The 26,743-nt window shown below is 33.4% G+C and overlaps 5 protein-coding genes across 5 annotated transcripts; 1 reads left to right on the forward strand and 4 right to left on the reverse strand.

The window, feature by feature from the left end:
• Nucleotides 1-323: 323 nt before the first annotated feature.
• Nucleotides 324-2,231, reverse strand: LOC114407534 (psbP domain-containing protein 1, chloroplastic-like). The gene is made up of 3 exons (XM_028370666.1): nt 1,995-2,231; nt 1,059-1,484; nt 324-781 (listed from the first exon to the last, which is right to left on the reverse strand). The coding sequence occupies exons 1-3, from the start codon at nt 2,121-2,123 to the stop codon at nt 560-562; spliced, it is 777 nt and encodes a 258-aa protein (XP_028226467.1). The 5' UTR covers nt 2,124-2,231; the 3' UTR covers nt 324-559.
• A 1,167-nt stretch (nt 2,232-3,398) lies between these two features.
• On the forward strand, nt 3,399-7,025 carry LOC114405570 (alkaline/neutral invertase A, mitochondrial-like). The gene is made up of 6 exons (XM_028368038.1): nt 3,399-4,281; nt 4,895-5,051; nt 5,200-5,411; nt 5,697-6,190; nt 6,347-6,395; nt 6,492-7,025. Exons 1-6 carry the CDS (start codon nt 3,529-3,531, stop codon nt 6,816-6,818), a joined length of 1,992 nt encoding a protein of 663 aa, XP_028223839.1. The 5' UTR covers nt 3,399-3,528; the 3' UTR covers nt 6,819-7,025.
• Nucleotides 7,026-7,701: 676 nt separating this feature from the next.
• Nucleotides 7,702-9,732, reverse strand: LOC114407535 (protein RTF1 homolog). The gene has a single exon (XM_028370667.1). The coding sequence runs from the start codon at nt 9,712-9,714 to the stop codon at nt 7,720-7,722; it is 1,995 nt and encodes a 664-aa protein (XP_028226468.1). The 5' UTR covers nt 9,715-9,732; the 3' UTR covers nt 7,702-7,719.
• A 3,932-nt stretch (nt 9,733-13,664) lies between these two features.
• Nucleotides 13,665-14,439, reverse strand: LOC114407536. Its single transcript, XM_028370668.1, has one exon. It carries the CDS (start codon nt 14,361-14,363, stop codon nt 13,866-13,868), a length of 498 nt encoding a protein of 165 aa, XP_028226469.1. The 5' UTR covers nt 14,364-14,439; the 3' UTR covers nt 13,665-13,865.
• Nucleotides 14,440-17,921: 3,482 nt separating this feature from the next.
• On the reverse strand, nt 17,922-21,012 carry LOC114405329 (importin subunit alpha-4-like). The gene is made up of 10 exons (XM_028367913.1): nt 20,827-21,012; nt 20,641-20,743; nt 20,467-20,558; nt 20,241-20,375; nt 19,904-20,089; nt 19,458-19,621; nt 19,271-19,349; nt 18,843-18,971; nt 18,499-18,626; nt 17,922-18,360 (listed from the first exon to the last, which is right to left on the reverse strand). Exons 1-10 carry the CDS (start codon nt 21,010-21,012, stop codon nt 18,003-18,005), a joined length of 1,560 nt encoding a protein of 519 aa, XP_028223714.1. The 3' UTR covers nt 17,922-18,002.
• Nucleotides 21,013-26,743: the final 5,731 nt, after the last annotated feature.

Below are 26,743 nucleotides of genomic sequence, written 5' to 3' on the forward strand. Positions count from 1 at the left end.
ATGGTACAGAAAACTCAGTTCCATATGGATGAAAGATCAGATGAATAATTATTTTTGTGCACAATGTCAATGTTTGTTGCGTATGAAGCACATGAATAAGGGAGACACAATAGATAGTCAAATGAAAAGTTGAACAACAAACATTATTATCATCATATGTCAATCTTGTATGAGCTGATGTCAATTAAAACTATAAGCTTGTTGGTTATATTTTCTTATTTTATTTTACTAGAGTCAAAATATTCATAGATTTTGCATTATTTTAACGATTCTTATTTTAGATGTGGCTTTAAACTCGATGAGACATGACACAATAGCTCACATGAACAGTTAACAGTCATGTTAAAATTAATTTAACAAGCAGACTCACATAAATAGGAAAGTGAGAACAATAATGTAACAAAGGATATGATAGTATGGCCAAAATTTAGCCAAAGAAGAAAAAAATTCAATCAAGTAAAAAAGAAAAAGATTAGAGAAAGAGATCATCAGAATAAAGAAGAAATAAGATTAAAATTCAACGACCGTGGAATATCTTCATGTATCCAACACTCTAGTTCTAAGCGGCAATCTTGTTCACTCGAAACGAATCCATGATTCGACGAAGATCATTTTCCTCCTCTGAAAACACATTTTCTGGCACCTGCAATCTCAACTCATACAATTGGTTGTTTTCAACCCCAAGAACAGATAGGTACCTCCGATCCCATTCCAGACGTACCACTCGGGCTTCTGGCATAACAGCAAGCTCGTTGTTATTGGCATATGACTTTATGTTTACCTAGCAACACAGAAACAACAAATTCAATCAATCAATTACGTACTTTTGCAATCAGGAGTGAGAAGGTATATGATTTACGAATGCCTTCAAGATGCATTACTTATCCAGAGTGATTTGGTAAGCAAAATTTTTTTATGTACTACATTTATAATTGTATCAAGTTATGGCAATCCAACCTCAACTTGAACAGTTTCATCTTGCAATACATGCCATGATCATCATTGTGACTAAAGAAAAACTCATGCAATTGATTATTTGAATGTAATTGTTAACCAACCTCAACTTGATAGTATAACCTGCCATCATCAGCTACTCTTGAAGACGTGGAAAGAATATTTGATTCACGTCTAACGCCGAGTCTAGTAGACATAAACTCAGTCAGATACTGTTTGAGCACTTTCTTTCCAGCTTCTTGGGGTGGACCCAAGTCTTCAACACTCTTGTACTGGGAAGATGAAGGTGAAGAAATTTCAAGAGATAGATTTTCATCAAGAACAAAAGGGTCCCTGAAGAATATGTCGGCCCCGGCACCTCGGACTTGAATCCAACTCCCCGGGTACTGGAATGAATAACCATCAAATGCGTCTATGTATTCGCGGAACACAGGAGACTGTTGAGCCAATGTTAAACCAGCCTCCGAGAGAAAGTAACTTGATAAGATCAAGGACAATGCTTTCCTCCTTGGAACTGCAAAAGCTTTAGCCTGATTATATATTAGCAGAGATAGAATCAAAGCCAAGTTGTAGAAGGACCATGCCAAGATAGTAAAAAAGAAAAGGTTGATGCATGGTGGACTAAGATTCTATGGAACATACAAGTTACAAGCACACAAAATTATTAGAGTTAGTGCGTGTCTGGTAACCCCTTTGAGTCAACCGTAAACTTACTCTTTGTAGCTGAATTGGAAATAGCATTCCAAACACACTATTTTTCTAGCTAGTTCGTCTTATATCCCTCTTCCATCATGCTTACAATTAGAGCAACAGCAGTAGAAAGCCAACAAATAATTTCGTTTTAATAAGCATTGTTTTCATTCCTCTGGTATTGTGCAACCAAAATACTAATCTTAGTTGGAAGCTAAGCCAGGAAATCAACAACAAAATACCAGAATTCCCAAGGGGTTTTAATTACAATGTAAAATTCCACAGCAATCATCAATTAAGATAAGAAAGAAACAAGCTTAAAGAGTGAAAATTGAGTAGAAATGGATTACCGATTGGGGTGTGAGGGAAAGGGAGCAGCGAGGGGAATGGAAGGAGTGAGTGTGATTGGGCAACCGAAACGGCGTCGTCTGGGTAGTGGGTCGAAGCAGAAAACCCGGCATTATAATTGCATTAGCCATTGCAAAAGACAAGACAAGAAAAGAGAAGAGATCGCTCAACTCAACTGTAACACCACACAGCCACTTCAGTTCTATCCTCCCAGTCCTGTTAGATTCTCTCCCTCATTCTCTCTCCTTTTCTTAATAACAAAAATAATAATATTTCAAACTATTATTTAGTTTAATAATTTTCTATGGGAAATAAATTTCATAAATTTAATCTTCATCATACAATAACTAATTGTTATGTAAATATTATTTAAACTTAAAATTGAAATATATGTTGTGCGGTTAAATATCAAATACTCTCGGATTAACGTGAAATTTCACTAGTAATAACATGTGCATAACACAAATCTCCAATCCTTTTTAACAGAACACAAATCTTCAAAATGCACATGTTATTACTTATCAAGAATAATAATAATCTTCTAGACCAGGACTTTTCCACCGAGAGGGGAGATGGAAGTCATAAGACTCAACAAAGAAGAAATTGTTGATGTAAAAAGCAATTTCAAAAACTAATTAACTAAATTAAAAATAGAAATAAAAAGGTTAATTTTGTATAAATAGTCTTTTCACTTACTATGTAAAAAAATATATTACTGTTTTAGACTATTATTTAATTATAATTGTCACATACGTTTATTAGTTTTTATAATAATTATCTAAAAGTTCTAATTTGCATGTATTTTGATTGGCTTTAAAAAAATTACACTGAATACAGTACATAGAGATAAAAACATTTTGCAAAAATAATACTGTACATACGAATTAGTTTTATTAAAAAATTCTTGTATCGGTGGAGTGGTAGAATATTAACTAAACCTGATTTAATATATTTTCTTAAAACTTCCTCATTTGCTTAATTTTTAACAAGAAATAAAAAAATCTTTAAATAAGATTTTGATTATAATAAGTTAATCCAAATGCACTTAAAATTGCCCGAAACGACGGAACTTCCCCAAATCTAGCAAAAATGCACAGCTTTACACTGGTTACAAAATAAATACCACTGCAAATTACAAACCCCAATGTTCGGGTTAAAAATCTAACAATATCTTGTAATCTAAATTTTGTAAGCAACTAATAGATCCACTCGCAGATATTTAGCCTTAAAAATCTAAAATAAAATTGTTTGCTAAAAGGGGATACAAAAGCAATATTTAACAATGGGGAATTCTGTGGTGAGAAATATCTTTGTCTCCCAAGGTAGCATTTTTCCTTTTGTATACATAATAAAAAGGCCACCTTCACATCCTATTTTACCCACATGAATGATATTCACCACCATTCTTCTTTTTCCAATTTTAAGACGTCGTTTTCTTCAACATCTCTTTTGTCATTACCAATTACACCGTTACTTTGATAGAACACTTTCAAACTCCATATCAAACACTTGCACGTACATTGCCGTTGTTTTGGTATGATCGCTGTCAACCTTATTTGCAACTGCACCATGAAACCATCCCCTAAGATTCTCATCGGTTACAAGAATTCATCGTTTCTTGCAAGATGTCACCATACTCTTGCCATGTCTATGTCTAACTACTCTAACTCTTGTGACATCAATATTTATCGCAACACCATGCAGTGTCCTTTTCACATGCGCGAATTCGGACGCATAATGCATGGTAACCACCAAGTTTTTGGGTTACCCTCTTCGAGTTTTGGCCAATCAAGGTCCCTTAGTTTAAGCTCAACAAAACGGGATGCCTCTTCCATTGCCGGAGTTGACTTAAACTTCAAGGCTCGTGACTTCTCCGGCTCGGTCGGGACACGCGTGGATGACAACAATGGTGAAATGGCCTACGTTAAGGGTGGCATGAATGTGAAGCCAATAGTGGTGGAAAGTGTTGAGGAAGAGTCTCGGTTAGAAGTTGGCGAGGAAGACGAGAACATGGAGAACTCGGGTGGCGTAAAGAATGCAGATGAGGCTGAGAACGTACAAGAGGAAACAGAAGCGGAGAAAGAGGCATGGAGGTTATTGCAGGAGGCACTTGTGACGTATTGTGACTCCCCCGTGGGGACAGTGGCAGCAAATGATTCGGATAGCGAGCAACCTTTGAATTATGATCAGGTTTTCATTCGGGATTTTATCCCTTCGGCTCTTGCTTTCTTGCTCAAGGGAGAAAAGGACATTGTCAAGAACTTTCTCCTTCACACCTTGCAACTCCAGGTAATATATCATAGCATGTTTGGTTTGCATCCCAAATGTGGCTTTTCATGTTTACTAAGAAGCTAGTAGTTATAGCTTTCACATATCTTTGATTTGATTTTTTTACTTTTCAACGAATTTGCAGACACACAAGGGTCTTGTTTATTATTTTGGGATGATGCATTTCATGAAGATAAAGTTGCTTGTTCTTGTTATTGGTCATGGATTTATATCACAAATTATCTTGGCTCAATTTAATTAAACAAATAAACCACTAATTTCATCCCCCAAGTATTAGCCCATAGCCTAAGTAATCTCCCAAGTATTGAATATTCATCGGTTTAGTCCCTAAGTTGATATATTTTAGTAAAGTTTAAGAACCAATTTAAAGGATTTTTTAATATTTTGGGAACAGCTTAACATAATATCTTATACTCGAAGGATTACTTATATAGTTCTTTTACTTTAGGGACTACTTCGGAGAGAGAATAATACTTCAAGGATAAACTGATGATTTATTCTTAATTAAACTGTAAATAAATGTGATACTGTTACTTATTTGTCATTATGTCATGCTTACTTTCTCTTTATTGATGTTTAATATCTTGCATCCTTCACCCTGTTCAATTGCAAGAGTTGGGAGAAAACAGTGGACTGCTATAGCCCAGGACAGGGCTTGATGCCTGCTAGTTTCAAAGTTAAAACATTGAAACTTGATCATGAAAAAACAGAAGTTTTAGATCCTGATTTTGGGGAGTCAGCTATTGGTCGTGTTGCTCCTGTAGATTCAGGTTAGTATTTTGCTGTTCTTTACGATGTGCCTGTAAAAGGGTAATTATTTGGGAGATTGCTTGTGCATTGCAAACAATAGTCATTTCCTAGAATATTACTATTTGAGTAATATCACAAAAGAAGTTGGTGTGTTTGGTTTTCTGATAGGATTGTGGTGGATCATGCTGCTGCGGGCTTATGGGAAGATTACTGGGGACTACGGCTTGCAAGAAAGGTTGGATGTTCAAACAGGCTTAAGAATGATCCTTAACTTGTGTTTAACGGATGGCTTCGATATGTTTCCTTCCCTGTTAGTTACTGATGGATCTTGCATGATAGACAGGAGGATGGGTATTCATGGCCACCCCCTTGAGATTCAAGTGAGTGTAAATAAGCAATGTTAGCATTCTTGTGTTTTATATTAGGTGCTATAAGGATTTGGAATTCATGCATTCTTGTTTTACTTCAATCAGTTGCAATTTCCCTAGTCTATTATACGCATTCCTACTTTTGTTTATATACTCAACATTAATGTATCTATGTTGAACTTGAAATGGGTAACTCTGGATTCAGGTGGTGTGATTTTAGAATTCTGTCTCTATTTCTTTTAACTTAGAAACTCTCATTTTGGTTGAGCTTATATGTGGTAAACTTTTACTTTGTAGGCTTTATTTTACTCAGCTCTTCGCTCGGCCCGTGAGATGGTTACTGAAGATGAAAACTCCAAAAATCTGGTTGGAGAAATTAACAACAGACTCAGTGCACTATCATTCCACATTAGAGAATACTATTGGTTGGATATGCGAAAGATAAATGAGATATACAGGTACAAAACAGAAGAGTACTCATTGGATGCCACAAACAAGTTCAACATCTATCCAGATCAAATCCCTACGTGGCTAATGGATTGGATTCCAGAGGAAGGAGGATATCTGTTAGGGAATCTGCAGCCAGCTCACATGGATTTCAGGTTTTTCATGCTAGGAAATCTTTGGTCTATTGTTTCCTCTTTGGGCACCCCAAGACAGAATAATGCTATTTTGAATCTGATAGATGCAAAATGGGGTGATCTCGTGGGGGAAATGCCTCTTAAGATATGTTATCCTGCTTTGGAGCATCATGAATGGCGAATAATTACGGGCTGCGACCCAAAGAATACGTATAAACTTTTCCCTTGATGGTATTTCTTTCGGTTGTTTTGCATGTCTCTTGAGTTTTTTTCTTTAAAAAAAACTATATTGTCTGTACTCACCATTGCTTCTATGGTGTACATGTTTAACTCTTTTAACTAAAATCCCATTCTTAATTTGTGCAGCCCTTGGTCATATCACAATGGTGGGTCTTGGCCAACCCTTCTGTGGCAGGTAAATATTTTTCCTTTGTGTTTTGATCTTCGCAACTAAACTTTGCTTGAATATTGATGTGTTTCCTCCTAATGAATGCATCATTGTCTTCTTCAGTTCACACTTGCATGCATGAAAATGGAGAGAACTGAACTAGCAGAGAAAGCAATTGCCTTGGCTGAGAAAAGGCTGCCACGTGATTCATGGCCAGAATATTATGACACACGCTCAGCAAGATTTGTTGGCAAACAAGCCCGGCTTTATCAAACTTGGACTTTAGCTGGTTTCCTTGCATCTAAGATGCTTTTGAAGAATCCTAAACTGGCTTCCTTGTTATGCTGGGATGAGGATTTGGAGATTCTTGAGACATGTGTTTGTTTACTTCATAAGAGTGGCAGGATCAAATGCTCCCGTGATGTTGCTAAGTCTCAGATTCTCGTGTGATCAGAGAGAGAGGCTCTTCTGTACAGTAGTCAAGGGTTTAGGGTATGGTATGAGTTTTTGATAGGAAGCAGCAAAAATCACATTGGAAAAACAATATCTTCCATATTGTTTGTGACTATGATAAATAAAGCTTTCCTGTTGTGAATATGCAAACATGTATATATTGAATTTCTCATTATAGAAAGCTCCTCGGCAGCATTTTTTTTCCTTGCTTACTGTTTATTCTTTTATTACTTGCTCTTTATTATTAGCTTTTGTATAAAATGAAACCTTAGAACATGTGGTTCCTCATTGCAAAGATATTTCACTTGCGAGTTATTTAAAAAGGAATATACTCCCCAGTTTCAGATAACACACGCCTCCACTGATCAGAAAAATCTGTTGAAAAGGAAAGACACCATATATACAGAAATCCAAAAATAAAATATGGGCCATGCTAGTCTCGTCTGTATCATTCCAATTTTATCAGATGTCCCTCCAAAGAGACAACAAATCAGTTCTCCTGGTGCAATATAATGATAGGTAACTACTAATATTTAGTCGATGTGGGACTAGATAGATGAAATTGTATTGCAATTACTAGCTGAAAGGGTCAAGCCTTTCAATGAAGTTTGGTTTTCAAAGAAAATATCATACCACGAGTTCAGCCTTCAACAGCTAATATATTTTCAATAAATAATGCAAATCCCAACCACCAAAAAACAAATAAGCAAACATAAAAAGAGGAGAAGCAAGAAAACTTTAGAAACATGCCGAGTAACCAAAGGAAAGGCATCGGTTATGCTAAATAAATAAATAAAATAGGTCACCTCTTATTTTCTGTCTACATTATTCACTTAACAGTGTAACTTAAGAAAGTGATCTAGATAGTAGATACTGTGCAAAACGGAATTTCCAAACTTCACAGAAGTCCTCTTCTTCTCTTGTAGTCACTGATAGATAATGTAAGAGCATGCCTACTCCCATCCTTCTCAGAAACCTGGCACCCAACTGTTGCTTCTATTTTTTGTTTCCTTGCCAGAAACCCATTTTTGAGTCCCTGTGGTCCCCCAAAACTCTTGAGTTCGGCCAAAGAGATAGGCAAGTCAAAATCATGCAGCATATGTAATTCTGTTCCACCATCTACAGGAGCATTGGTATCAATCAACTTCCCTGCATTAGCTGCAGCTTGCAATGCCAATTCTGTGACTTCAACACCAACCTTTGTTGTAACACCTCCTTTTTCTTGTTCTTTTTCTCCCACCTTACTAACTTCACCATCCTTTTCTCTTTTATCTTCATTCTTCTCAGCTTCTTTCCCATAGTAATTCCTCGACCTCGTCCACCTCCTCGAAAAGGGATCAACGCCTTCCTCTCCAGCCTTCAAATTTGTATTGAACTGTTTTTGTTCAGACAACATCTTGAAGTTCTCAACCCTGTTCTTCCTGTTCATCTCAGCCAGCCTCACAGCCTTGGCATCATTCTCCCAGGTTCTACGAGATGCTTCCAATTCCACAAGCTTTTTCAAGATCCTATCCATCTCTGCCTCATCATTCTTACTTTTTGCTACCTCCAACAGGTTCTTCAACCGATCCTTCTCCACTGCAACATTCAGTGGCCTAGATGGAACAGATTTTTTCTCCTCTAGCATCTGCTTCACTGTGGCAGCTGAATAAACATACTTGCTAGTTCTTCTTATGGCCTCCTTCTTCTCCAACACACTCATCTTACTTGGCATCTGGCTGCAAGTTCTCTCATGTTCTCTAACCCACTGTCTGAACTCTTTCTCTAATGGTGCAGAATCTGAAACTACAGCCATCTGAAACTTTTTAGCAGAGTTATCACTGCCCCACACACAAACTAGGTACTTGTGAGTGACTCTATTCTCTACCTTGTAATGCTTATTTGGGTCACCCCCATCAACTCTCTGGACAATGCAGAGCCTATAGACAGGTACATTTTCTAACTTCCCTATGCCAATTCTCACAAAACAGCCAACAATTAACTCATCAAAAAATGGTTCATTCAACCACTTCACAAGCTTCGACCTCCTAATGGTGATGTCCCTTATGTTCTCAAATGTTGGCATCTTCGATTCATGCATGCTCTTGTCATCATCACTGTCACCCAATCCACCATCATCAGACGAGTCTCTTTCGCTGTCTGACCGAAAAGCACTCTCACTCTGACTAGAGCTACTTGGACTTGCTGTGATTCCGGGTTTCTGCTTGCTACTTGAGCCTGTTCCTAAAGCATTTCGCAATTTATCACGAGGTTCTAAGACTTGTTGCTTCTTCCTTTTTGCGCGCAATTCGCTTAGTACGTCTCCCTTTGAAGCCGTCCTTTCAGCATGTCTAGCCGAGGAACGAACCTTGACAGAAGAAGGATGATGAGATGAATTTGCAGTAGTAGTATTAGTAGTAGTAGTCTTTGCATTTGCTTTTTTGTTTTCCCTCTTCACTCTCATTTTTTTCTTGAATTCCTTTTCACATTTCTTGGTTGCTCTATCAGACAAAATCATCTCTCTTTCAAGTTCTGTCATATTTGCAAGCTTCTGCTTGTCGTCTTCGTCCTTGTAGAGATCGCTGCCAACATCAGATTCTTCACTGCTGCCACCATCTCTATCTGGATCAGGAACTCCATCCTCCAACTCAGCCCCACCACGGTCATTATTATTATTACCTCTTTTGTTCATGTCCAATCTCTTCTTCAAAGGAACATGGGATGAATACCTCTGTGGTTTCTTGCCTGCACCCTCATCAGAGTTTTCATCTCTGGAGTCACTTCCACCATCAGAGAATGCTGCACCAGCACCACCCTCACGTTTGGCCTTTGAGTTCTTTGGCTTGGGCCGCTTGCTCACCGGAGAACTAGTCCTTCCAGCTGCCTCAAGAAGCATGTTTTCCAAATCTGCCATCCTCTCTTCTGTGTTGATATATCTGCTCCTGCAGTCTCAAGTTATATTGAGTCAGACCCCAACAAAAGTCACTACAACCCACACCAACGAAAAATTTTATTATAAGATCATATGCATGAGTTAACAGACTTCTCAAGTGTGTGCATATAAATAAACAGAATGAAAAAGATAGAGATTAATATAATAAATTTTGACTTTCTGGGTAATAGTATTGAAGTGGTTCATCTTTAACGATCACAATATGAATATGTAACTCATACATTCCATCAAAGCTATAAAAGAAAATAATGAAATAAATAAGATAACCCATAAAAGATAAACGAAAAATAAAGGGCATGCACCTGAGCCAGAGGCAAATGTGTAAGAACTGATCCTGGTTGTAGAAATTATTATGTAGCAAGAGTTTGAGAGGTCCTCCTGGGATCACTGGATGTCTTTCGCTGTGTTTTTAGTCCTCTACTGAGATATGACATTCTTGTAATTAAAATTATTTTAGATTACATTTCCATATTTAGAGAAACTAACTCCTACAAATTCGTAGAATTGCGTATATAGTGCTTGACTGCTTCAATCTAAACAATTTTTGTTATATACGTTACTATTTATCATACAAGTATGTAACATATATTGTTGGCAGTGGCATATATGTATTGACTCATTATAAATAATAAATAGTCTTTCAGCATATCTTCAGTGTTGCATTGTACGCTTGGACAGGTTCATCTAAGGATAAAAAAATTTGACAGAAACATATCTTATTTCATTGCATCCAAAAGAATATACAGGATACATGTTGAAATGTTCAGAATCAAAAAAATAAATGCCATTCATTTTCCAAAAATGTTGACAAAATGGACATTCATGTGAGCATAGGACTCCTCTTGTTTGGAATCTTCTTCGAGATGACAAACATCCCCTCAAGATTCTTCATAAAAAAGTGTTGCAGCTTGGGAGGAATTTGTAGATTCCAAACTTGCATCCTATCTCCTATCTTTTTCAAGTGTGTTATTTGTATAACAGAATCCATTAGACAATGATAAGCGGATCTAACAGAATATGTGTCGTGTTTCAAAAATTTCCATAGAATTTGGCCATGATTGGACACATTTAGCAAAGGAATTTTCTTTATTTCAAGGATCTCTTGTGGCACGAAAAAATGTTGTGGAATATCCTCCCTCCAAGTTTGATTTTCAAAGTTGATAAGAGAACTTGCAGTAAGTGTTTCCTGGCCCAAAGGAGGTGTTGATGAAATGTATGAATTTGAATTGTCACGTAACAAAGGTCGGCCCAAGATTTGAATGCTGGTTCCTTTTCCCACCGATCATCTTATGCCTTCATTTACCACTAACCGTGAAGCATAGATACTACGCTAAATAAAACTTGGATTGTAGATAGTATCATGGTTGGTTTGGAATTTCCAACTTTGCTTCCTTAGTATTGTCAAATTAAAAGCATGAAGATGTCTGAAACTCATACCTTTATCTTCCTTTTTCATTGTCAGTTTCTTCTAGTTGAGCCAATTGATTCCATTTATTGCTCCCTTTCTTTTGCTCCACAAAGATCATCCTCCAAAGTTGTTGAATCATCTAAAGATAATTATTAATATAGGAAGTATTTAAATTCCAAGTATTATCTCACTAATTCACGTAGATAAACAGCTAGAATGACAATTTAATTAATAGATAAATTTTATAATTTTTTTTAAAAAAGAAAATTTTTATATTGTAATATATAAATGCTGCATTAGTAATAGTTTTTTTATTGTGACCTATATAGCCTCATGGGGGAACTGTCGAAGAACTTGGCATTATATCCAATAATCTCATTGATAAACATAACTGATGAGTGATGAATATAAGAATTAAATTTGGGTAACACCGGGTGCAGGAGCTACTCTGCAAGGATCTCCATTGGAGATTATAATTAAAGTAATGATACATAAATATTTTTTTTACATCACCAATTTTATCGTGTATATTTTTCTCATATTCTTATGTCTCTTTTTAAGTGTTGAATAGATTAATGAATGTGAATTAAACATTTTTCTTATAATTATATCCTTAATTTCAATTTTGAATTTTGTTCAACTCATCAATAATAGAAGGGTACATCAATAGTTTGAATTTTTCTTATTTTTATTCTATGTAATATATATTATTTAATTAACCTTTTGTTATTGTTTATAAAGTTTTTTTTGGAATATATAACAATCTTATTTTATAGAAAATCAAATGTTGTTGTTATATTTATTTTAAAATTATAAGATGAATATAAATAAGATAGGGGTATATCCAATACTCACTGGATAGGGGGATGCGGAATCAAATGGCCATCCCCACTACCCCTGTTGCCATGTCTAGTTGGTTGCCTTGAAATGAAGCTACCTCTTCCACGTGCCTTTACACATTTAGCTGTCTTTCACTGAAATTGACGAGATAATGCCTTCAAATGCTAATGGGGTGACGGTAGGAAATTCATGTGAAACATCGATGAAATTAGAATATTAGATACAGTTTCTCTTTTTCATAAATAGCTTGATATTACCACCAAAATCAATCTGTGATGTTATGGATTGGACTTATGGCCCAATTCGTGTCTTGAGCTTTATTGGTGCAAAACGGTTTATCACAGACACAAATTGTGACCACCGAAGTCAATATTCTATAAATAAAGCTTGAAGTATAAACGTTTGTAGCTTATAGTATCTCAATTGGGTGTAAAATTGCCCTTATAAACACCAATAATAAATGATCATTTCTCCTATAAGATTATTACTAACATCAGTGTTGGAGTAATTTTTATTCAATAGGATGTCTCACTCATTTCGGAATACTTACTTTTTTAAATTCTCTTAAAAACAAAAGTAAAATAGTAAATCAACATTAAATATAATTTTAACTGAGAAAAGTAATTTATTAGAGAATTTGAATTTCTGTAATTTAGAATTCATTGTTTGGATGCTTTTTATGAAGAATTTAAAATTTTGGAATTTTAAAACAGAATTTTAAACAACTAAAATTCTGAAATTTCAATTTCCTTCTAAAAAGTGAGAAATTGAAATTCTCTTCTTACATTCTTCTTCAAGAAACACTGTCCGAGTTCCTAAGATATCGATCGAGTGTGAGCATAGAGAAACACGTATAACTAGCACACCAATCATATCTTCTCTTCTTTTTTATTCATTTTTTTTTCATCTCATAATTTTAATTTTTTTTATCCAAACACAAAATTTTGAAAATAAAAGAATTTCAATTGAAGTATTTGAAATTCTTAAAATTTAAAATTTCTCAGAATTTAAAATTTCTTCATCCAATGAAGTGTTTCAATGCCGTATACTTTACACGCCGCGGCCCATACCTTACAGCTCGTCACAATTCTGGAATGGTGTTCATGTTCTTTATGTGACTCCTGTTTTTTATGATTTTTTCTAGCTAAAAACAATACTTCATCATATGTCTTTTATGTCCAGTAATTTCGTTTACAATAGTAAAACTTATCTGTAGGACAGGGTAGTTGAGATTTCACGGAATACATAAATCAAAATATTATTACTTTTTTGCTTTGTATTTTGGGGTAAAATAATAGCACCTATCATTAGAAATTCAGAATTGCTGAATCTTCATTTTTGTTTTCTTTTTCAATTAAAATTAAATTATGCCCTTTAAAATTCTCCAAACAATTCACCTTTACCTGAATTTTTAATTGGAAATCCCATGTATAAAAAACTAGGGGAAATTTTACATCACACAAGTAGAAAAGCAAGTGAAGGAGAAAATAGAGAGAGAGAGAGACGCAAAACTCTTTCCCCCCTTTCCATGAATTATCGTTTTCATTAGGTTAGAGGGATAACTTAAATGGTTGTCCAGTGAACTTAAGCTAACAAAATTACTTAGCTGTCAAAAAGATAAAAACGAAATTGGAATAATTAAAGAGAAAAAATAAGCGCAATCTATGAAAGAAATAACAATATCGTAATCCATTTTCTTTTCAAAGCCAGAACAAGGAGATGATGGTTAATTAGCAATAAAGCCGCACAATATCTGAAAGCTTAACATAAAAGGTAACATAAATAAACTTATTAATAAACATATATATATATATAAATATATTTTGCACGCTAACCACCACGGCGACCTTGTTTGAGAATAAAATCAGAGTTCCTTGACTTGCACAGGCTCAGCGGTATCCGGCACGCGCTTAGTAGTGTCCTTAGCCTCAGGCTCCTCCTGAATCTCGAAAGCGGAGACAGGAAAAGACCTAAATAGGCCGGCAGGGGTCTTGAAGGTGATTTTGCCAGTGGGAGGGTCATCAACATAGATATCACTGAGCGTGATCCAGAGCAAGAGCTCCTTGGTCTTAACCCCGGTGAGTTTGGTAATTTTACCTTGTTGGACATGAGCAGTTACCTCGGGCGCGTAGGAGACAAGCTTTCCGATCTTGTCGAACTTGTGGGTGTAACTCTTCTTTTGTTTGAGCCAGACGAAGCCGGTTTGTCTGTCGTAGCCGCACTCCTCCATGTCCTTGAGGGGAAGAAGGCCGTTGGGGAGGGCGATTTCCTTGAGAAGCTCCTTGGACTTCACTTGGCACATTTCGTCCCCGTGGTACACCTCTGATCTGCTCTTCACATCTTCTGCTATCAGAGACGACATCTTGATGATGAATCTAATTCACTCGTCCAAGCTAGAGAGAGAAACCAATGCCTAGTTTTCTTCTCTGCGCTGCCTCTCTTTCTTTCTTATATAGCTCTCAACTTCTCAAATTGACCTTTCTTCTCACCACAATTTCAATCTCTGCCACTCTCCGCTTCCTTAACTTTTTATTTTTCTTAACGGATTTACTTGGGGTGTGCTCTTTGCGTACAAGACAAAAACAGAGTAAAAAATAATAACATAATATGAGATTTACATTTTTATATTTTATTTTTATATCAATAAAAAATTTATTCTGGGGAGATTGGAAATTGGGATAACAGAAAATCATTAACACAACTAATTTTGACATGTTAGGCTCAATATATTTACATTCTGAATTATCTTTTTATCATTATTTTATATTATCTTTAAATCTTTTATCTATTTTATCTTTAAATCTTTATCTTTTCTTTTAAATCTTTAACTAATTTCCTATTCATGGATTTGACACTCAGAATTTTAAATACTTTTCTACTTAAACAATTTAATGTATTTACCAATAAGTTAACAATTCTTTAATCATAAAATTCTGATTTCAACTCAGATACCTTTACACTTCTAACTTAAACGTCAATGTGTATCCCATCATAGTTAGTGAAAATGCTCATGAAATAATACCGCCATGAACCATGAGTCATGAGCCATAAGCAGATCTTGTCACGTCTAATAAGAAAAGTAGGTAAGTTTAATAAGGATAGTTTTTAAACATTACTATCTTTTTTTGCCAAAAAAAATTACCATCTTTTGTTTAGAAGAAACTTATTTCCATAAGGATAGTTTTTAAATAATATTTTGAAAATGGTAAAATTTCTCCATTACTTAACAAAGAAGCAATAAACAATTTTGAAAGTTTTGCATATTTATTTGGATATTTTATTTAATCAATATATTTTAGTTAAATAGTTTTACATAAATTTTTGAAAGTTTTGCAAGAAAATAATAATGAAAATTTAAAAGTGTTAGTATAATACGATTAAACATGCGGTAAATGTTTTATTATATTTAAATAAACAATGATTATATTGCCTGACTTTAAAAAATGACTATGTTTTATTATATAAAGAGCGGATTATTGAATCATAATCACTATCGTGTTTAACAATCAGGCCAAATGAGAGTATTTATTTCTTAATAATGATATTTTTTAAATTATGTGTGTGCGAGAGTGACACGTTTTAAGGAATAATTTAAAATAAATGAAAATATTCCAGTTGACTTAATCAGGGGTTACTAAAGTCTTTAGCAAGGATTTGAGACTAACTTCCATCTTGATACTTTTTCTCTCCATATGTACTGAAATTTCTTAATAATGAAAAATCTATTCGATTGTTAAATTTAACCTTCCTTGTTACTAAATATTTTAAGTCATGCCTCTTTTATAGTTTCTGAAGTCATTGTTTGTGTTGTTTATTTATTCGTCTAGGTGAGGGGTAGGGGTCTGGGGGACACTATTGAAATTTAATGTTTGAAGTTGTCTTAGTGATTGACACGGTTGAAAATTGATGGCATAATTAAGAGGGAAGCGTTGAGTTGGAGACAGATACGGATGCAAATGCTTTTCGAAAAATGCAGTTGGGAAGGTAACAAGTTTAGGTTTTTATTGAGGCTGCCATCACTCACGCAACCTCAATCAATCTCACCGACACCACTGTGCTGTGTGTGCTTCTGCCTACATATTTACCAAACTTTTTGTCATTCCTTATTTTCTTTGCCACTAAGGATGCGTTTACATAAATAAATTACATATGATATCTTTGTTTAGTGAAGTAGATTAAGTATACAATTTCTTGAATATAAATGTTGATTATGGAAGTTGTTGGTGTGGTATTATTCATCTCACATTTTTGGGTTTTTTGAATAGGGTTCCATTTGTTTAAGTTTTTGTCTTGCTAGTGTCGTTTTGTTCATCTCACGTTTGCTGGGATTCTGGAATAAAGGTTCAATTTGTTGTCTTGCTTAATTATGATGTTGTGTTTCATTGAAGAGTGTAGTGTGCCTTGCGTAATGAAAATATAATTCATTGAAGAGACAGATAATTGCTGGAATCTTGGAACAAAAATTGGGAGTGAGATAAAGGAAGGGGATGAGGCTGTTTTTGAAAGAAAACATTATTAAAAAAACCATGTCAGTGTCACATGCACAAATCGGTTAACTATTTAACGATGTTAAGGGGATAGGGGTGTTACTGTTATGAGATCCAAAAAATTAGGGGGGGGGGGGGGGGGGGGGGGGGTGTAGGTTGGAAAAAAAAAGGAATACTAGGTTTATTTAATCTGTTTAATGATGTTTAGATTCATACAATTGGAGAATAATTATTAGGACATCTCAAAATTCAAGTTATCAATTTTTTATATATGTAAGTTTATCAGATAAATAAAGTTTAATTATAAATAATATTTAACTCTTCTAATCAATTATAATTAAATCAATATAAAAGAAAGGATAATAAAATCATTTGATTAAAAATGTAAATATTCATAACCTTTAAAATAACAATAATAAGATATAAAAGAAAAAGATATTAAAAAAATAACATCAAATATTTTTTTTTAGAAAAAAAATGTAATTATTTCAATTATGAAAACTATAAAAGAAAAATAATATTTATTAAAAAATAGAATATTTGAATAAAAAAGAGAGAAAAAATGTCATTATTTGTGTAATCGATACGATAAAAAAGAATAAATTTTTTTGTAAAAAATAATTAATACTTAAATACTATTGCTTATATAATTAAACTTTTCAAATAATTAAAAAGTAGAATTAAAAAAATCAGGGCAGGCGAAGACCTCCCTCATCTATATGTACGTCTCCTGGCGCCAAGATCACAATGCAATTCATCAAGCCATGCTTGGCTTGCCTTAAATCTATCTTATTATTTTTATAAAAAATATAAAGCCAAAAATTATTTAGTATTTGCCATGAATTGCTTTTGAGGCTTGATTTAGTTATTTTCAAAGCCTAGTTTCATTTATTAGACAATTTATCCAGGATCAGATATCCAAATGCAACAAGCCACGTAAATAAATTTCATTGACATGACATTGTTTGTTGATATGACACTTGTTAATGTTTAGTAAAAAAAAAAACTTGCTTAGGCACATCATCCGTTGTTAAAAAATTTTAATGATGAGGACCTAAAAAAAAATAAAGAGTTTCTGGAACCTTTTTAATTTTTTTTATAAGGATTAGAATAAAAAAGTAAATTATAGAGAAAAAACATATATTTAAATTTAATTTTTTACCATAAATTTAATATATAATTTATTTATTACGATTTTTAATCATAATACAATTTATATATTTAAAAGTTTTTATTTATTATAATTTTTACTATATAAAATACATATTTATTTTGTACAAATTTTAATAATATGCCAACAACTATCCCCTCGTGCCAGACAAAAAAAAAATAAAATCCTGAACCATGCTGAGTAAACAGAAATCTGAAAAATTCACAACAAAAACAGAAAAACAAGAAAATCTGGGTTATTGTTAACAGATTTAACAGGGTATTACTTTACTATGATCCAAAATTAAAACCACTTGGGCACAGGGTGAGGTTGGTTAACCATGAAAGAAAAATCTTGCTGACTACTATCTTGCAATCTGAATATCCAAAATATATTCCTCACCATCCGGCTCAATATGAAGATCCAAAATAGCTTCCAAATCATTCTCTAACACTGGCCAAAATTTCTTCAAAATCCTCAATGCCATCTCAAAAATCTCATCGTTGTCATGTACCAGCAATTTTTGAATCTTATCCAATCCTTCACATTCCTCAACTCTTTGAGCATAAATATTGACACTATCATGCAGTCCCACTTCCTTGTCAGCTTCTCCCACCCACAAAATGTTCTCCAGCCCCTCCAGACAAATTGACACAACCTCTGGGTCTGGACAGCTCAACAGATCACATAGTCCCTTAATGCAACCTTGAGCCGCCACGAACCTGCAATAATGTTCATCATACACCTAAGTTTCATCACAGCATTATATTACAACAAAAGTAAGCATTATAAACTTTATTTATAAAAACCTTTAAGTAATAGAATGGGGGAAAATTATAATAAAGGAAAATTAAATGCACCTGATATGGTCACGAGATCCTCCAACAGTGATACTCAAGATCGCCCAGGCAGACTCCTTCTTGACGTCGAACTCAGCATGTTGAAGAATTTGAATAAGAGGAGGAATAATATTGGCCTTAATGACAGCCTGCAACAATAATCAAAATAACAATTATGATAAGATGCACACCACCAAACAATACTTTTTGAAAGGTTTCACTATTTCTATGTAAAGAATGGTAAATAAGAGCTAGTTTTAAAACTATACTAATAAATGAATATTCAAAATTCAAACTAGCTCCCTTGCATATGACAATTGATACCTAAGTAAGATAGATTAAGAGATCCGTTAACATTTCCTCACCTGTATTTGAGCTCTATTCCCACCTGCGATATTTGAGATTGTCCAACAAGCTTCTTTATGGATCATTTTTTTGTACTCACGCGTAAGAACTTGGCAAAGACACGGGAGCACTCCGTTATCAATTACAACCTGAAAATAAATGGCTTATTTAGTAGCAGTTGAACTAGGATGAAAGAGATCAAATATACAAAGTTTATTTAGAACACACAAGAAAAAAAAGGAAAGGAACCAAATAAATGATGAATATTGTCTTAATTGTCAATATGACTCGTTGATGTCAATACGTTCTACAACCTCTATAATGAAAAATGTATAAATAATTAGGCTCCTAGATACACAGTCATAACTTGCCCACATAATATAAAAGTCATGACAAACATGCTTTCACGTACAAGAATCAGAAGATAGTTATACATTGTTCTTTCTACCTGTGTCTGAGCATCATCACCAGTAACAATATTTCCTAGAGTCCGAAGCGCTGGTAAAACAACTTTATCTGATTGACACCTACTAAAATGAAATTTAATCAACCATGAAGAAAATGTAGTACAAGAACACCATGAAGTCACCCATGATTGTTCCAGAAGATGAAAGACACACAAAAGGTAAACATACTGCAGAAGCTCCACAAGTTTTGGGCAAACTCCTGCATCAATAATATCTTGAATTTTGTCAATTGAGACTTCTGAAAGGTAAGAGAGAGCCAAGCATGCATCTGCTACAACTTCTTCATCGGTCTGGTGGATGAGTTGATGAAGGACAGGCAAGACAGGCTTTACCTGACAAAGATCAAGGCCATTTCTCACTAACAATATGCATATAATGGGACAGAAGATTCAGTGTAGTCAACTTGCATGTACACATTCATACAGTCACTATATTTGTAACCGTTGAATGAATATTGGACCACTCAAACTTTAAATGTGTGTTTTTTAACACTGATTTACTGAAATACATCATGAATCATCTGATTTTTATCCGACTTATCCAAATTGTTAAATGTGTGAATGCATGGAATCCAAATCAGTCTCACAATCAAGATTTTATGAAATGTCCCGAACCTGTTCAAAATTCACCGGAGGCTTTCCACGGACCAAACTATATAAAGTCCATGTAGTAACCCTCACCATAGACAATCTTGGAAGTGGGTTCAACAGAGATAATAACGGTAGAAGAACACCGTGGTTAAGAACAAGATCCCTATAGCTCGGGGAATCAATGGCAATGAACCCTAAAGCGCATACTATCTGTTCAGGACATGGGAAGCCAAAATTGAGTAAGTAAAAAACTTTTTTCTTTCTTTGAGGGGTCGGGTACAAATAATGAATAGTTGGTGAGAAATTAGTCATTATTAACAAAGGAAATTGAAGAGTTTAAAATGCAATTAGAAGACTTGACCTCTTCTTTGATATCATCATTGCTACTAGAGCTGAGAAGATTCACAAAGGAGGGAACAAGACCGAGTTCAACGATAACTCTTTTGTGTTGGGATGATCCACAAGCAATACTGGTTAGAATCAATATAGCTCCTAACTGCACAAGGAAGAATAAGTATTGTGTGAATGAGGTTATTAATAGAAAACTGAATAATGAGAAAGAGAATGAAGGGGAATGCAATGCGTACCTGCAATTGGGGTGCATCGTCCCTTGACAAGAACGTCGCAAAGCGAGGGACAATACCTTGCTCAATGACATCATCAATTGAAGGGCATTGAGCTTAACAATATAATGAACGTTAAAATTAGTGTCCCACCAAACTATTTGATAATGATTTAGACATAGGAGAGATTGATATTACCAGCTAGTGATGACAGAATTTCAGCGTGACGTGTTTTCTCCAATTCTGCGGGAGGGAACTCAGAACATATGTGGTCTACCATGGCACTAATAGCTTCCAAAAACTAATAAAACAATATTCAAAACGCTGAAACGTTAACTTGTAACAAGAAAAAAACAAGTAGTGGTTGAAAACTTAGATAGGTACCGTATTGCGGGAATGGGTAGTATGAGTCTGTGTTCGTTTGTTGAAGAGAGTGTCATGGCGTTTGTTTTTTCTGATGCCGAAGAGGTCCTCTTCTCTCCTTCTCCGAATCTCTCGGGGGTCAATTCCACTCTTATAGCTTTTCTTCCTTGTCGCCCAAGCAGAACCAGAACCAGGTCGCAGAGACATTTTCACTTCTTGAGTATTCTTTCAATTCAAGAAACTGAAAACAGAATCTCCTCTGTTATTATGTTTATTCAAACCAACGCGCGCGACTACGTACTACGTGTCTTTTCGTTAATCTGTTCCTACTCTCGCCCATAATTAATTAAGAAAAAATATACATGCACATGGAATAAAAATAACACACCCACGGGTTAAATCTAACTTAGATAAACAAACTGTCTTAATTATTGTAAATTTACAGGACGGGTAAAAAAAATAAGACTATTCAAATCAAATAATTATAACCATAAGGAATTATAAATAGATTATGGCTTTTAAAGATAATTATTATTTATTTCCTCTTATCACCTTCTAAACATTTTTCATTTCTCATCTCCTCTGTTTCCTCTTCCTTCTTCCTATTTTTCTTCCACTTCAATACTGCCAAACAAAAGTGAACATATTCTCTTGTAAAGGATTCGCATACTTTAACGGCTAAAAAAATATTTTTTGTACTACCTTGAATTATTTTAATGTTGTCAAGAGACTTATTTTATGTTCAAAACCCGTATATAAAATGGAATTCTGCAAGGCAATTTTAAACTTTCAATGCTAATATTTTATTTAAAAATATATTCTTTAAAAAATTAATGATTAAGTCTCTATAAATAAAATATTTTTTATGTATCAAAAAAGCAAAGAAAGTTATTACACTTGTCTCTAAATATGTACTTGGTGTTCTTTTTTTTTTACCAAAGTATGTATTTGGTGTTAAATATCTGAATGTTATGTGAGAAAAAAAATTATGCATAGACAATATAAATGCGATAAAAAAAAAACTAAATTTACTGTGCTTATTTCAATGATTGTTCCACTTGGAAATAAATTATCCTTAATTAGGCTACCAATTGGAAAATATCCTTAAAATATGAAAAATGTTATTTTTTAAAGTATACTTATTTTCTCCTTTTGACACGTTTGTTTTATCCTTATTTAGTATTTTTTTTCTCCAAGGACAAAGGCATGATTAAATGGCTATTCTTTATTTTTTATTATACGTAAAAGAAAGTTTATTCTATATAATGTACAAATGACTTAGTAGTGAACTTAATGAATAGTTCTACTATGGGCACAAACCAACTAAAAAATTTACAACTTACCGTTAAAATAAAAGAGTACATGAGTACGTAATTATGTGAAAGGTTTCCCAGTTTTACGTAAATAGATTTCCAGAAATTGTCATGATGATGACTTAATTATGATATCTTATCACCTAATTAAAATGCATTTGAACCCTAAAAAAAATCACTTTCTCTCAAAAATATGACCTTATCATGCAACCAAAATAAAGAATGGACTCTATCAATAAATGGAACAATTGATAATTGTTATGAATACTTAATTTTTACACTTAAATTACATAACAATTAATTTTTCTCTTCTCTTTGCTATATTTGATCCAAAAAGATAAAAATTTAAGTTCTTTTGGATTTTTAACTTAAGAAAGTTAAAGTTAATGAAGTTGATAGCGTTTACTTAGAGCGAGAAGTCCAACCTAAAGGAACACATGTTAAGCATATGGTGATTTCTCAAACATCTAGAGTTAAAGTGCGGTCACTTAAGCGAGATGTATTGTGCATGACACTCAGCACGCAATGACTTTTTTAAAAACATGAAAGTGCAAATGTTTCTACGGGTTAAAAGGGACACTATTCCATTGGACAAAAGAATTCATCTAAGGCATTTTTTTCAGCTTTATGGAATCAATAGCCACTTTGGGAGCTCTGGTTCTTCCATTTTTTCCATTTTCTTTGTTTCCTCTACTTGTTTTAGGTTTCTCGTGGTCATGAAAGGCTAACTTATCCAATGTTGGGACTTCATACAAAAAACTTTGTGATGTAATGATCTCTACTGTTTATTTAATATTATTTAAGTATTATTGCTTCCCTTTTATGTTTATTGTTTGATCAACCATATATATATATGTTATAGTGTTTTAATTGTTGGGAAATGTTTTTAAACTAAGAACTTGAAGTAACTTCTAAGTAACCCATGTCTAAAGATGAAATGGTGTTGGTCAACCTTCTTTCCAAGGGAGCATGAGTGAAATCAATTGACTCAGACTCTTTCACATGAGAGATCATGGTTAAATGAGATTAGTTGATAAAGGTAATAGTTGAAATAACTTTAAATGTTGAAATCAAGAATACTTTTGTATTAATATACATGCATATATACATAGTGTTACATCAAGAGTACTTCTGTTAAAAAAAATCATGCAAATTTTGTCCCTCCTTAATTTAAAAAACATACTTGCATGCATACATTTTTTTTTGTCTCATTGAATTATAGATCTAACATTAAAGTATCATAAAAAAATGACTTAATTAATTAAATTATATATAAAAACAAAATTAAAAATTTTACCAAAATTTAAATTTTTAAAAAATAGAAGACTAAAATTACTAAAAAAAATAGAGGGATCAAAATTAAAATAATTAATACAATTTAGCCTATTAATATATATTTTTATAAAATAAAATTTTAAAATACATTGAAAATGATTATAATATATAAAATTTATAAATTGGAAACTTAAAACTTGTAAAATTATTTTAAAAATTAATTTTTGGAAGTGTTAAAATTTTAATATTTCAAAAAGTATATAAAAGAGGTATATTAGTAAAATTGGGACGTGTAAGTAACAATTGCTTGTATATATTGGTTGGATGGCTGTTAGAGGAGGCCCTTTGCAACGTAGGTTACTGCTTTCTGCAGTTCGCGTTTTATGGAAAGGTTTAGGAATATTTTAAAATATTTCCAAATTATCCTTCCTTCTTCACTCACCTCCATTAACCTCTACCTTGTAACTCCACTCCATCTCAAACCCTCTGCCGCCACAGTTGCTCCCTTTTCCTTTGTCACAGTAGTGGTAGGTAGAAGGCATGGGCCCTGATGCATTCAGTGAAACCATTCATAGGGGAAAAGGCATAGAATGTTTTGGGGTGCGGGTTGGTATCAAAAGTAGTTACATCCATTATTTTGGATTTTTGCTTGATTGCAACATGTTTCTATGTTTACGGTTCTTGACACTCAATAACCAAATCTTAATAAATATATTTAGTTTTTGCCAAAAATAAATAAATAAATTCTTGTCCTAATTCGAAATGGAAAAGGTGCAGTTGCGGTGGTATATATTGTTGTATACAAGCACAGAAAGATAAAAAGGAGGAGAACAAGGGAAAGGAGGTGTGATAAAGGGCATTTTTGTCTGTTTCGATTGTTTTGTTTTCTATGGGGTGCAAGAAGTTAAAAATAGGATGCAGGAAGGAATGACATGCAACGTATTATACCTAAAGTCTACCATTGCATGGACCCGACACTCCTCCAACCCAACTCCTTGCCTTCTAGAAAGTTCAATCCAAAATGCAATAGGGCACAATAGAAAGCAACATCCCTTCCAAGAACATTTTTAAAAGATTTAGAACTAACATTAGCCTTAGCAAGCTGAAACATTCATGCATTAGAATAGATAATGTATTTATATATTTCTAAAGTCCTCATTTTTGGATATATATAATATTGTAAAACACTTAATTAACATTTTTCATTTTTTACATCATTAATCATATCAATTATCTATTTCTCATATTTTCTTTTACTTCTCTGAGTATCTACACTCCTAATGCCGTTGAATATTTTTCCACATTTCTAAGCATGCATATAATTAACAAGTTAAAAAATATTGTTTAATTATCAAATACTCTATTTACTATTTTTTAATAAGCAAAATTTTTCTATTGATTCTAACTAGTAAGTATTTTCTTACTGATTAGTTGATGATATAAACTATCTTTATACCATTTGTAGATTCTAATTAAAAACCTATTTTTTTTATTACTTTGAGTGAAACATGCAGATTTTCAATAATTGTCGAAATAACAAGGGCATTGCCCAGCAGGCCAGCACGAATTAAATCAAACTTCATGCCGACAAGGTTAATTTATAATTTTCATTTTATATTTGGTGGAAGGTAGAGAATGGATGCAACTTTAGCCTGGAGAGTGAAGAGAGAAAGAGTATCACTTCCACATGGTTGGCCCTTCCTTTCTCTAAGTGTCATAGAGACGCAAAGATGAGACTCATAATGTTACAAAAAAGTGGTGGGTTATTCATGCTGAATATACCCTGTGCCGTTTTCCTTCCTCTAAGAGGCCACGTGTGTTAATTCACACTTTTGGCCCAGTCCATTTTTGTATTTGTATTAATTCATTTTTATGGCAACCTTGATTATGTCTCTTGTCTCTTCTTCTTCTTTTATGAAAAAAAAAAAGTTTAGGTGATTTGGGTTCCTAAACCTTTCCAGGATCAAAAGAGGTCTTAAACTCAAAAAACGATTACAAAAATATTTATATATATTATTCACCAATAGCATTCTTCATACTCATGTTTTTATAGAATATAAAATTATTTTTTAGCAACTGAACCAACTTTTATTACTCTTGTCTTTTCTTTTGATCTTGTCATATTTCTCAATTTTCCATCACCAACAAATTGCATGTTTTATGAACACCCATCTTTGTCGAAATAGTTACAGTTTTCCAAAAATAGTTATAAAAAATTAGAAAAAAACACTAATATATATATTTTAGTTTTTGCACAGGTCATTCACATTTGATCAGTCATGCACTAGAATTATTTTTTCCTACGAAAGATTACCATAAGCTGATTTATACAAGGATCGTTAATGCATAATAAGTGAGTACATTTGAATATAAAAAAATTAAAACAATGATAAAAAAAAATGACCAAGCTGCTAGTTCTGTAATTGTGAAAATTAAATTAAAATTAACATAAAAAAGTGAAACGTAAAATCTTATTTCAGCTACAGTTTTTCTAATTGGAAAAAAAGTAATAAGTTGTATGTGGCGGTGCCACTATTGGAATTTTTGCAAAAAATTAATATAAAGTGAGTGTGGACTAAATTGGATCTGTATCGAACATGAAAGGTTTATTATCCAAAAGATTCAGTCAATTTTTATTCAATATCTCTATAGCCAAAGTGTAAGTGAGAAAAATTTCCATAGAAATATTTAACTACATCACCCATACAAATGAAAAACGTAAAAGTGAGGGTATAACAATGAATTAATTAATTTTAAGAATATAATAATAATGATGTGTAAACAAGTAAAATTCTAATTTAACTATCTATATATAACTTATTCATTTCTTCAGCGAAAAAAAAACTTATTCATTTAACAGTTTACATTTTAACCTACACTAGTCCCATCATCTTTAATTAGACAACAAAGATGAAAGAGCTCAATACCCAAATTATGATGTTTTAGGTCCCAAGGCTCTAACATCTTTAATAAGTACTTCACATGCTTACGTAGCCACCATGTGCACCAAATCTGTCTAAAACACAAATCCAGAGTTTGGAACCCATGACACCAATGATGCCGTCAAGGCAAATGCACAAAAAAGTAATGGTCGCATTTTTTGTATGTGTAAAAAAAAATATAATATAATATGCGGCCGCATTTAGTACCATATGTTAAGGAGTTTAATCCTGTATATATGGACATAAAGTAAACCAAATTCTAGAAATGCTGTCAAAGAAACCCGATTTCACATTGTACCTGCATATGTATTTGAGATGAGGCTGCATCTTTATTTGGAAGAAACCATCCTGAACGAAACGAACACTTTGTATATAATATAATTCTATAGACAAGCACACATGTCACGA

Source organism: Glycine soja, chromosome 3 (genome assembly GCF_004193775.1).
Source record: "Glycine soja cultivar W05 chromosome 3, ASM419377v2, whole genome shotgun sequence".
NCBI classification, from domain to species: Eukaryota; Viridiplantae; Streptophyta; class Magnoliopsida; order Fabales; family Fabaceae; genus Glycine; species Glycine soja.